The sequence below is a fragment of the Toxorhynchites rutilus genome, chromosome 3 (assembly GCF_029784135.1).
Source record: "Toxorhynchites rutilus septentrionalis strain SRP chromosome 3, ASM2978413v1, whole genome shotgun sequence".
In the NCBI taxonomy this organism is placed as follows: Eukaryota; Metazoa; Arthropoda; class Insecta; order Diptera; family Culicidae; genus Toxorhynchites; species Toxorhynchites rutilus.
Genome location: NC_073746.1, coordinates 91,736,703 through 91,750,289, shown reverse-complemented (window position 1 = coordinate 91,750,289; position 13,587 = coordinate 91,736,703). Strand labels below are relative to the sequence as shown.

Below are 13,587 nucleotides of genomic sequence, written 5' to 3'. Positions count from 1 at the left end.
ACTCAAACTCATAATCGTACGCTGGTTCTCGATTTCGAAGGCGTTGACCAATTTCCTAATTCCATCATTATTATAGTATCCCTTGTTCATTGCAACTATCTTTAGATTTATCTACGAGTTTTTTGGTGTATTCGGATTCATTATTGTATTGAACTTTTTTCATTAAGTTGTTTTTAAAATAGTTAAATTTAGAAATTGAATGATTTCTAAATTTACTACATATATAACTCCCTTTTTTTACAGGGATTGATGTCGGAAGATTGTGGAGGAATATCTCTCATATGACACTATAATTTCATCTAAATAGAATGTTCCGAAAGCTTGTTTTCGACTTTCAAAAGAAGGGAAAAGAGATCTGCATGGTGGAGTACGATTACGGATTTGAGTCACTGCATATCATTTTCATCGATACCGGATACATACATTCCTACACCTCAATGAACAGTTGCACAAAAACGACAAAACAAGTCAAATTCATTCGCCATATCAATTCCACCGGGTTGCAGCTGTAACATTTTTCGAATGTCAGTTTACTTTCAGCTCTTGTATATTGAAAAGTTGTTTGTCATTTCAGCAGGGAAGATTTGTTAGTTTACCGGTTTAGTCCAAATCTTAATCAGAATTAAGGTAATTAATTGGATTTCGCAAGTTAGGTGAGCAGGAAGACACGATGTTTTCGCCAGATTAATACACAAAATGTATTTTTCTATAACTGTTTACTGCTATGTCACTGAAACCTAACCTGCCATATCACGATAATGGTTCCGCTCGAAACTGTATTTTCAATCGGTTTACCATTACTTTCAGATGTTTCTCACCAGATCCGAATACGACCGTGGCGTCAATACATTCTCCCCTGAGGGACGACTTTTCCAGGTGGAATATGCGATAGAAGCTATCAAATTAGGTTCTACTGCAATTGGGATCTGCACTCAGGATGGTAAAGAAAAACAGCACCGAGTAAAGTCCTAAGCCTTCATCGATTGTTCCTTAAATTCTAGGCGTTGTTATGGCGGTTGAGAAGCGAATTACCTCTCCGTTGATGGAACCGACGAAGGTGGAGAAAATTGTGGAAGTCGATAAACATGTTGGTTGTGCAACGTCCGGTTTGATGGCGGATTCAAGAACCCTGCTCGATAGGGCTCGGGTCGAATGTCAGAATCACTGGTTCGTCTACAACGAGAGAATGTCGGTGGAATCTTGTGCCCAGGCGGTGTCAAGTTTAGCTATTCAGTTCGGTGATAGTGATGATACTGGGTCCGCTATGAGTCGACCGTTCGGCGTAGCAATTTTGTTCGCTGGCGTTGAAAACGGTGAACCACAGCTGTGGCATATGGATCCTTCTGGCACGTACATTCGGTACGACGCGAAAGCTATCGGTTCAGGAAGCGAGGGAGCACAACAAAATTTACAGGTATGTGTAGCGAATCTATGAATTGAATATTACTTGAAATTTACTCTATTGCAGGAGTACTATCTTCACACTATGACTATAAAGGAAGCGATTAACTTAGCACTCAGCACGTTGAAACAGGTCATGGAAGAGAAATTAAATTCTACAAACGTAGAAGTTATGACGATGACACCAGGAGAGCTGTTTCGGATGTTTACGAAGGAAGAAGTTGAGGAATATATAAACAACATGAGTTAATTGCTTTGTGCTCTTACATTGATAATTCCCTGTTTGCTGATTCATTAAAATGTTTATTTGTGATTTAAATGAGACATTTTTCAGTCTATATGTATGTATATGTATATGTCTTAGGTTGGTGCACTTTTAGAGGTCAAACCGCTACCGAATTACATTTGGGATATCTGAAGTGAATGAATTAAAATAAAGAACAAAAACATTCTGCCACATACATTACATCGGTTAAGTTTATTATTCAGCTAGCGTTGAAATTTGAAGCATTTGGAAGGGTTTCATCATTATTACTCAAAAATCACTGAGGTATATAGGGAAAGAAAGCATATAGATGATTTCCACATCATCGAACAGCTACATTTGAACTTATTCTGCTCGGTAATCTCATTTTTATGGTCGCTATCTTATTGAAAGATGTCCATGCTTACTCTGCGTGGCGTGAGAGGGGAGACGACAATTGTCACGCAATTCTTCTAATTCTATTTCAAGAGTCGTATCAGGTAGCTTGAGAGGTTCATTTTATAAACCTCTTTATTCCACGCGGCGTGACGTGACGTGAGATGCTCAATTCACGGTGTTCCCGAAGGCGAATGGCTTGACTATAGTTTGTCACCAGGTGAAATATGAAGTCGTGTCCTCATATGTTATCGACTCAGGTATCAAATAGGAGCTGAAATAAGAGGTGGCTTCCACAATAAAGCGAGAAATGTTGCTATCACACGACATTTACAGCGCGGAGTAAAGGGGAGAATAAACCGCATGTATCACGGAGTTCGTCTGTGTCTTTGTTCTACTGGTTCTTCTGGTCGGCCGAGCGAGAGATAATGGATTCACTACAGATCCTTTCATCGATGATAAATTCATCTTTTGGTTGGACCGACCGCGTCGGAGAACCGAGATTTTTCAAATCGGTTGTCAAAGATTTGAATAACGCTCCTATGCGCGAAGATTCACAGAAATTGAATTCCTTTGCCAGCAAAGAGTGCGCTTCCATCTCGGCCACAAGAAATTCAAACTGTTTCCAGTTTGTAACACGCACTTCCTAATTTGAAGATAAATTGAGCTGAGCTTGAGCTTGGTTAGACTTAATACTTCGTAGATGCTCCGTGATTGACCTGAACCAGCGAAATTACGCAAAGAACACACCGAATGACGCTTGGATGGACTCCCATTGTGCAAGTTTCGATTATTCGAGCTTTAAATAGTCAATAACGACGCCGGCCACGTCCTTACAGTCACCAGGGGAAGGGAAGGAATGTTAGTATGATATTCGCGGCCAGAAAGGGCGCCTCTATAGCGTGGTTCTCTTGCGATGTTGGAAGGAAAAATTGTTAGTGGGAATGGGTGAGAAGAATCAGGATTTACTAAGGTGAGTGATGTGATTAGGGCTTTATCCGTTTCTTCTTTGCATAATAACCATGGATAACAACCAGTTTTCAGAATGCAACTCGGAGCTGATGCGCAACAAGATTTTTGTACTCAGTTGAGCTCCCACTCCTTGCGCACACATGCGCTCTAGTGAATGAGCACGCTCCGAAACACAGATGAAATGTTTGTCAGCGCCGTTCTTACGCCCAGTTTTAAGCTGAGTTTGACGCTGAAATTTGCGCCGTGCTTGCGCCGTATTTCTATACTGCGCGCTTAAATCTGGATTGCTCTCTGTTGAGATATTTTTCTTCACACAAGCGTATACGATTCAAATGGGGGCGTGCTGTTGTTTTTATGCTTTTCTTAGAACGAATGAAAACAATGCGGGCGCTAGAATTTGATGTGTATGTGTGTGTGTATAGAATGAGACGCGCATCACACAAGTGAGAAGAAATGTTTAGTATCTGAGCTCTGCGCCGGGTACATTTTGCGCTGTCGTGCTTATGAATTTTGTGCTCTTCACACCAAGAGAGGATACGAGTTTTCTTTGAGCGCGCGCTGATGAAAATTAAACTCAAGCGCAGCGCTGCGTTTGTTTTCTGAAGACTGATAACGACTATCACAACCATCCTTAGGTGCTTTGGATCCTCTGCTCTGGTCTCAATATTTTTATGTTCTTTTTCGAACATGCTACTACAGAGATCCATCAGGCAGGCGGAGTTCTCTAATTTGAAGATAAATTTAGTATAGTCTAGAAATCCAGTCTGAAGACTGAAAAAAATAATTTTTTTTTCTTCATTTTTCAGAATTTTAGATGTTTAAGAATAAACCATAGAAAGGACCATGAAGAAATCCCGTTATTTACTGAGTTATACCTATGTTAGTGATTTATATCTTATTATGATGTGATATATCTTATCTATAGTATTAATATATTATATATATATTAATATATATTAGTGATTATATCTTATCATCCATTAGCGACTTGACGGTTTTGTGTCTTCGTTTGTAAGAACCCTTAAAACATTTCAATGATTCAAACATTTCAATACCTTCAAACTTCACGTTTTCTTATTAAGCGCACGTTCGTGGCTCCAATTGCAGAACTGCTCATTGATTGATCTTCTAATTGACCCTTTAAAATTACCTTTTACTATAAATATCTTAGTACTTCTACCAAAACTCGTCAATATAATATCAGATTATTTTCAGACACAACTCTCGTTCAAGATTTTTCAACCACTTGCAAATAACATATTTCTCCGTTACAAGGAATAAATGTTTTATACAGAAAATATGACAGAATAGAGACAGCCCTTAATCGGACAATTCCTTCCTCGAGTTTTGCTCTTATCCATTCCATTTTTATTTACACCCAAGTTTTTTTTTTGCGCGGGGATACGTACCTCGCAGAAAAAAAACGCGTAGAAAAACCGCGTAAAAAAACCGCGTAAAAATCCCCGTAAAAAAACAGCGTTGATTCGAAAATCCGCGTAAAAGAACCTCGTATAAAAACCGCTTAAAAAACTTTGGTGTATATGTATGTGCTTGCTTGTGCTGAATGAATACCATCAACATCTTCATATCTATAATAATCATGCCAATCAGCGATAATAAATATAACACTATGCTTAAAAAATTGACTTGAAAATTAAATACAGAGATTTTCGTGGGACGTCTTCAGAGAACCCCTATTGAACTGACAGGAACCAACATATATTTTGAAAGTGTGTTAATTTCTTCTGCAAACCCATATTGTCATGCCTACTCCCCCATTTCGTAATACGAACCCAATGCCGTCAATGCGGATTGCGTATCCCACTGACAGTTCTGCTTGAGATTTTGCTAACGATCCTAGCATCAATCATAGCACCCGGCTGCCAGACACACAGTTTTTATTATGACAATCCTAGGTCGTAATAAATATATAAATATATAAATATATAAATAAATAAATATATAAATATATCGCAAGATATTCATATATATCATATTCTGAAGCTGGAGTGAATACAATATCGTTGCTTGCGTATAGCCATGGGGTGTTTGTATTCGACACATACGATGAGTCTCGAAGTCTTGGCAGGAGTATCTCCGCTTACTCTTCGGTTCATAGAATTATTTTACAGATTTCTCATCATGAATCCATTGGTGATTGATGACTTCGAAAATCTACTCCATGACGTGCACCCTCCACCAGGCATCTCCAACCAAGTTTGTCTCCCATATTTTTGCAATTCCTCTGACATTTTTGATCTGTCCATGCGACAAAAAATCCATGGAATCCCAGATCATCTACGCTCCAATGTTATTCCGTCGATATTTTCGGAAAAATATGGGAAAGTTAGATCTTATAAATGTTCTTTACTGACGGTTCAATCATAAACGGGTCAATTGGCTTCGGCATCTTCAATGAAAATTCCAGTGCCTCTTTCAAACTCAAAGCTCCTTGTTCCTATTTTTTCGTGAAATGTGTGCGATATACTATGCTCTAGGGATCATTGAAACACTGCCCATCGACCATTATTTTATTTTTTCAGACAGTCTCAGGTCAATAACGGGTGTTAAATAAAAAATGAGAATTTTTTCAATCACTTATAAATTTTTTTTTTTCATCGATTTCAGTATTTTTTATTAATAACATAATGTATTTCCTTCAAAAAAATGTCAGTGAATGTTTGAGTAAGGGCCGTGGTCTGCTGTTCGACGCAACTTTGTCACGATGCTCTCACAAGAACGTTGTACGGCACTTACGTCCATTTTCCGGATACAATTCCGGATTCTTGTAGTCAGTTGCTTCGTGTCCTTGGCCCTCCAATTGTTTTTATACACTAGGGCACTGAGTGAGCCAAAGAAATCCTCTATTGGGCGGCACTGGGGCAAGTTTGTTGGGTTACGATCTTTCGGCACGAACGTTATCTTTTTCTCCTCAAGATACGCCAGCGTCTTCTTGGCGTAATGGGAAGACGCCTTGTCCGGCCAGAAGACGTACTTCCCATCCGCGTGATGCTCGTTCAGGAATGGCAGCAGGATTTTATCGAGGCACTCTTCTCGATAGATTTGTTGGTTGATTGCCAGACCGCTCGGCTTAAACCAAGGCTTTGAAATGCCCCGGCCGGAAATGGCGATGTACAACATAACCTTTTTTTAAAACTTGTGCTTGAACTTGTATTTCACTTCAGGCGGTGTGGATGACTTGTCGTTGGAGTAGTAATTATCATTTCCTGGAATATGCGTTTTGGACAGTGGAAAATAGCTTTCGTCGTCCAGAACGAAAGACGTCCCGCGGTATTTTTTGGTCATCCACCGACACTGTGATTTAACCGTCTCAATCTGCTCCTCCGTGTACTCCGGCGACCTCGTCTTCTTCCTGCAGACGATTCCTTCCATCTTGAGGGTCCGATGGATCAATACGTGGGAGCAGCCGTATTTCCGACCGGCGTCACGCAGGCTGGTTGCGTCCTTGTTGTCAAACAGCTTCTTTAACGATGTCTTCCTTTGCTTCGTCATTATAGTCACCGGACGACCACTTCCGACCTTCCGCTCTACGTTCAGGGAACCCAGGATACGATATACCGTACTGACAGGTACATCCGTGAACTTTTTTCCTTGCTGGAAATGCGTTTCGTAGAACCGTACAATGCGTTCGCGGAGCACGTACTGTTTCGACGCCATCTTTGCTTTGACTAAATTCAAACTAGCAAAACCAAACACGCCTACTGTTTCTAGGGAGCCCAAAGAGCAATTTTCTTGGAGAAAGTAAAGTTATACGCTCTTTATTTGAGTTACTGAAAGGTATTGAAAAAATTCTCATTTTTTATTTAACACTCGTTGGAGGTAATCCGCTCAATGAAACTTGATAAACGCTCATCTTATTTCCTAACAAGAATAAGACATCTATTGAGTGTTTTGGTCGAAAAATTATTCAAGATTACCTTAGCATGGGTTCCCTCTCATTGCTCGATTTCCTGGGATGAAAAAGCGGACTCGCTAGCTAAGGTGGGCGCTTCAGAAGGTACACTTTTTGGAAGGCAAATTGCTTATAACGAATTTTTTCACATTCCTCGTCAGCAAACACTCGTAAGTTGGCAGCGCATGTGGAGTGAAGATGAATTCGGTCGTTGGTTACTCACGATTATCCCTAAGGTCTCGACGAGTGCATGGTTCAACGGGTTGAATGTAGGTCGTGATTTCATTCGCGTGATATCTCGGCTTATGTCCAATCATTACAACCTAAACGCGCAACTCTATCGCATTGGGCTCGCAGCAAACAATCATTGTGATTGTGATGATGGCTACCACGACATCGAGCATATTGTCTGGTCGTGTATCCGGTTCCATGCTGCTCGCTCTCAGCTCTCTAGAGCACTGAGAGCACAAGGCAGAGAATCGGATATCTCCGTCCGGGATATCTTAGGTAGCCGTGATCTGATCTTCTGCTTCATCTGTACCTGTTCCTCAGAAACGCCGATGTCAACGTTTAATGATGTTTCTTTCGTTGTATCCCTGTTTCATATCCCTCCTATCCGATCTATAAACTTTTACTTAGTCGCGGCAATACATACACACGGGCCGAAGGTAGTGCAGTCCACTGATCATTCAACAAGAGCCAAAGGTTGTACCGCTCATGACAACTCCACACGAGCTGATGATTGCGCCGGCTAGTGACCATTCTATCCTGGATTCCTCGAGTCGAGAAGACGCACCACGCTAGATATGGGGTACAGACTAGAGGGCGTTGCTGATTAACGGTTAGCTGCATCCCAATAGGAAGTATCCCGTGTCGGGCACACGTACAGAGCATTGGAGCCAGCAACATCCCAATTATGAGAACACCGAGCCAACCGCGAGTAATCAGTTACATATTACTAACATAGATAATAAGAAACATTGTCAAAATATTGAGCTCCCGGTCCCGTCAGGCTAACGCCATATGAGCCTTGATAAAAATATATATTTTGGAAAAAAAACATTAAGACCACTGCTTAAGCAAAAAAAAAAGTGACAAAACATTGAGAAAAAATAATTAAATTCAAATAATATTCACATTGTTCGAAAAAATTTGTAACAATTGCAGTTAAAACAATAGTCACTCATTGAAAAAAATTTTAAGCATACTTAACAACTAAAATGACACGATAAAAATGAAGACCGATTTTAAAATTCATGGTAATAAAATAAAAACAAGAAAAATTCAAGACGTTAAAAGTTTCTAGGGTTAGTACTTGGTCGTGTAACTTTTGTTACGCATCAGTTCACGCACCCGGCTCGGCATGGGTTCCACCAGCTTCTGGCACGTGGTGACTGGGATGATGTACCAACAAGCTTGGATTCTATACCAAAGATGCTGCTTATTCTTCGACTTCTCCGTGTACATCGACCTTTTCACGATCTCTCATTGGTTCTCTATAGGGTTTAGATCCGGTGACTGCGCTGACCACTCCATGACGTCGACTTTGTTATCCTGGAACAACTTTCTGACGGTCTTGTCAGTGTGCTTCGGATCGTTATCCTGCATGAACTGCCATTTCAGGGGCATCTCCAACTCGGTGTGTGGCAGCATACCATCCCTTAGAATTTCGGCGTAGAGGTACTGATCCATGACCTCATCCACCCAGTACAGTTGGTCAACCCCGTACCAGGAGAAGCACCCCTACACCCTAATGTTCCCTCCTTCATTCTTGAATCGCCTTAAAACCGTCCGAGCCGATGAGGTTTACCTTCGTCTCATCCGACCACAGTACAGGGTCTTTCAGATTAAACGCTCACGCAACAAATTTTAATAACTTCTACAAAAGAGATTTTTATTTAAAAAAAATCAAAATGAAGCTTATTTTAGGACATTTTCGATGTGATCACCCCTTTTTTCGATAACGCGTTTTAAACGGTGAACAAAATTCTTCATGCACAACTCTAGCATTACGAATTCGAAATCCGAGTTAATTCATGTCAAGTTCCTTCAAATTTTGTGTTTTCAATGTATTGAAGGAATCTTTCTTGGAGGCTCGCTTTATGGCAGAGTCATTCCAGGTTCCGAAAAACGCAAAATACCACCGAGAAACAATAAATTTTCTTCGAAAATCGGTCGAAACAACCCTCGAAACAACCGAAACGAGGAACTGGTCTTAAATTTTGTTGCGTTATTTTAGTTGTTAAGTATGCTTAAAACGCATTTTTTATGGAATGACTATTGTTTTGACTACAGATGTTATAAATGTCTTCGAACAATGCAAATGAATTATTATAAATGGATTGAAGCGCTGGACTCGATTATTTTTTCTCAAAGTATTGTCACTTTCATTTTCTGCTTGAGCAGTAGTCTTAATGTTTTGTCCGACACTGTAATTATTTTGGTGGATTATTCGAACATTAAGTTGGGGCGGATAAACTTGGTTACAAACTGTATAATTGTGCCTTCTCTTTGTAGAATTATACGGATGAGTCGAAAGAAATTTACGGTGTTTCACAAAACAACTAATTTATGAATTTTAGTGGAGCTCAGATTACTATGTGAATTTTATAAATTAGAAAATAATGATAGAACAAATTGCTACATTTAGAAATTGTAGAGCAACATTCTTGTCTATGGGATGTTCAATTAAAACGTTTCGTTTTACGATATTCACCAGAAGCTTAGCTTTTTCTGCTTGCATGGCAATGTTTCTATACAAATAATAATAATTCATACTAATAGCTACGAAAAAAAGTGTGCTACGCGCATATTTAAGTACTTCTGAGAAAAATATGGGCGCAATTAGTAATAACTCGCCATTCACGAGTAAGTGTTTAATTAAATTCGAATAGTTTAATTTGACCAAGCCATGTCGTAATGTTAATGCCGCTGCCCATATATATAAGGATATACATTTTTACCAGTTCACCTGTGTTTTGATTCACGACATGAATCCTCTCTCTCCCTGACCACTCTTCTGCTGCACTTCGGTAACATTTCGACAGATCGGATCGGCGTTAATGCAAGGACTTTCGAAACAACCCCTCTCGCTTTCTAGACTTTATTCATCGCTTTGGCGTGCGCTGAACCCCGTTGATGCTTCTTCCAAGGCTTCAACACCGCGAGGAAGCAAGGAAACAAGGGCCATTAATTGCTAATTTCATAATATTTTCCCTCATTCTATCCATTGTTGGTTGGATGGAAGGTAGCTCGAATGTGGCCGAATCGGAAGGACAGTGCGCGCTAGGAACGATTGCCGGTTGGACAGTAAAACAGCATTAGATGTGGAATAATTGCGTTCCATAAAAACGATTTATAGTAATGTTTCATGCGTAAATATGTTTTTATTGTATGGTTAATTTGGTCCTGTTAGCTTTTCGTGTAGTTTGTCGATTTATTGAATATCTAGTTTTTCTATTCCGCGAATGAAGCAACTCTCATTTTAGTTTTTACACTTTTAACACGTCTATGTGAGATTTTAGTTGTTCTAGAGAATTTCTATTGAATATATGTTATGCGATTATCATTAATCAAACGCATATCGTTATTATAAGCATCTAGCATCGTATGCTTTTTGCATCTGCATGGAATTGAAGCATGAACATTATTACTTCATGTAACAGTGGTGAGAAGATATATTGCACTTGGATGAAGCTGAAAACGTTGCATCACTATGTCATTAGCACAGACCGACACTAATATCATTTCCAGATAATTAAGAATATTTTACTAGCGAAACTGGTACCATTTGTAATGATAATTATTTAGTCTTTAATTACTGCGGATGCTGTTGACAAAAATAGAAATCATACGAAACTTGGTTCACTAGAAATATATAGGGAAAATAGGAATATATTATAGGATTTTCATTGCCACAGAAATGATGAGCAGTTCAATGGTTCAATTGTCATCACCACTACCAATTCCCTACAAAGTAACTATAATTATGATTGTTTGATTGACGGCAGGGGCGCGCACCATCTGAATAAATTCGCGCGATCATTGGTATTCAGATCGGCTAGGTGCGAACTGTATGTTGGAAAGACCTTTTCTTCATAACGTCAACATATTGAGCAAGCTTGTGTGGAGTTGGTGAATACCGCACAGGAGATTTGAGCTCTGCAAACTGGTATCATACCAATGAGCAAGTGTTTTCATCGCGCACTGACCGATTGACTGACGGTCAGTTGCCTTGATCAACATCACGTCCCATATTAACTCCATCAAATCAACACGGCTCACGATATCTGAGAGTGATTTTCTGTTTGATTTATGGTACACAACGTGATAAATGGAACCAGTAATAAACGAGAACGACGTACAGTGCAATATGGACTGATCCTAATGGGTTCGATCCGTCTGGTGGCGTTGTCTTACCACTTCCCCCACAAATAGCGTTCCATGGAGAACAGGCGTGGGATTGGAAGCATGGATTAAGAAATCGAGTCCGTGCAACTTGGTTTGAAAACCTGGATTAAATTTGCCTTTAGATCATTTCCCAACTAAGGCACAACGGTTATTAAATTGGAATCATTATGTAAACGGGTCCATGGCTAAACCTGTATGTTATTCTTCGATGTAATAAAATAGAAAACTGCTACTTCACGGTCTTGCGAAAGGGATAAAAAGCGGTTTTAATTATATGGATGAATGTCATTGCTTGCTCGTACCGACAACCTTTCTTTGATTAGGTATCGAGAAGCATCCATGTTGGACTGAATATTTTGGTCTGAACCATTATACTGATCTAACTTTGTACCAATTTAGGTCTAGACGAAAACATTTCCACGGTCAGTTTACAGCTTATCAATTCGATCCTATTATTTGATTTGATATATGAGACAGTTTTGGTTATTTAATCACCGAAACCCTGACCATGCGTGAAAAGCTATGCTGCTGCCAATAGAGTCTGTCAGTAAGTCAGTAAGTCAATGGGTGAACTGGTTCAACTGGAGCTTCAAATTTGCTTCAGGCGGGAAGAAGTAAAAAGTGAAAAACGAAACATGAACATAGTATTACAACGGCCAGTAGAGAACGACAGCAGTATTGGAGTGGTCTTACTCTCAAGTCACTGACTCCGTTTCTAGAAGAAAATTTTAACGTCTCCAATAAGATATGCATTTATCCACTGTTGTGTTTATAAAAGGGAAGGCATAACTCATGCACCCTGGGGCTCTAGCAATGGTTGCGTAATGATGAAGTGCATGGCTTCGATCGGTAGATATTGTGTCAACTGCTAGCATACAATTCCAAGCGAGATGTGACGGTTACATGAGCTTTCGTTCACCTAATGGTACAGTTTCGAGTGATCAATTGCAGAGTACAGGTGGCGGAAAATTGTATATTGATGTTATGAACGTGTGGTGCGATGAACAGATCGTGTTGCAGTCCGAAGATTCGTGAATGGTGCTCTCGGATTAAATTGTGGATTTAGAGCTTTATTATTTGTACTGGCGTCTTAAAAATATCAACAAATACACGCTTCTGCTACAGGAACATCTGATTCGGTTCAATAAGCAGAACAGTTAAAAAAAGACTTTTTTAAAACCGAGTGTTTCATTTTTTTTGTATTTCAAATGTATTTTAGTTGTTTTTATGACCCACATTTTTGGTTTCCCTCTAAGAATCAATATTTCTTACACTAGCTGACCCGGTAAACGGTGTTCCATTGGGTATTTTCTCTTCAAAATTTGGGTAGAAGTAGTTTGGAGTGTATCGTTTACACTGTACACTTAAACCCCGATTTTTCGCGAGCGGATGATCCGCGGTGCGCATAGTTTTTACATTATTTGGCCGGTGTACACGATCTCGTAGATGGATAATTTGATTATTTCTGTATTGATAAAACATAGTTTTGATGCTGAATATTTTTTTTCGTCTATGCGCCTCATTTTTAGTCCTTTACTGCGATATCCTCGATTTTCGTTATTTGCGGTGATCTTGCCCGACAATTCCACGGATAATCGAGATTCTACTGTATTTTTATCGCTGTCAGTTTATCGAAAAGTGAAAAAAATGGCGTCACCCAAATAGCAACGTCGCGAATTGATTTTGCCGCCTGGAAAATCCTCAACTCTTTCATTGGGACATCAGTAAACATTGTCCGAGTCTTTCGTTCAGAGAGCCAAGAACCGGGAGGGACTGCATACGTACAAAGTGCAAAAGGCTCCAAATCCCCAACGCACCGGATCTAGAGCCCATCGGAAAACACTGGGCCATTATGATGCAGGCACTACGGAAGCATCTCAAGGAGGTCAAATTTGAGAAAGACATGAAGAAAAAGTGGGTTTCCGTGCAGACGAAGCCTACTAGGATTGGTCAACTAGCCAATTTTCTACAGCCTTTTTTTCCGTTATGCAATTTGATGTGAGACACCCTTTAGTTGTCTTCACACTGGCATCATTCTGTTCTTAGAACATATTCCAGCATAAATACAATAAACATTACCTTACAATCAGTAAATTCATTTCAATGCTGGTTGGAGTACATGTGGAAAGATCGGGTAACGAATACTAGTGGGAACTTTTTCGAAGCTTATAATTAAATGTGGGGTTAGCGTCATATACGGTACCAATGAGGCTTACTCATGGACTACATGGATGGACAAAATTTTTAAATA

General features: G+C 39.7%; 1 protein-coding gene across 1 annotated transcript; it reads left to right on the top strand.

Annotated features, from left to right (window-relative positions):
- Nucleotides 1-486: 486 nt before the first annotated feature.
- On the top strand, nucleotides 487-1,867 carry LOC129777506 (proteasome subunit alpha type-5). The gene is made up of 4 exons (XM_055783800.1): nucleotides 487-627; nucleotides 808-940; nucleotides 1,002-1,414; nucleotides 1,469-1,867. The coding sequence occupies exons 2-4, from the start codon at nucleotides 808-810 to the stop codon at nucleotides 1,649-1,651; spliced, it is 729 nt and encodes a 242-aa protein (XP_055639775.1). The 5' UTR covers nucleotides 487-627; the 3' UTR covers nucleotides 1,652-1,867.
- The last annotated feature ends 11,720 nt before the right edge of the window (nucleotides 1,868-13,587 follow it).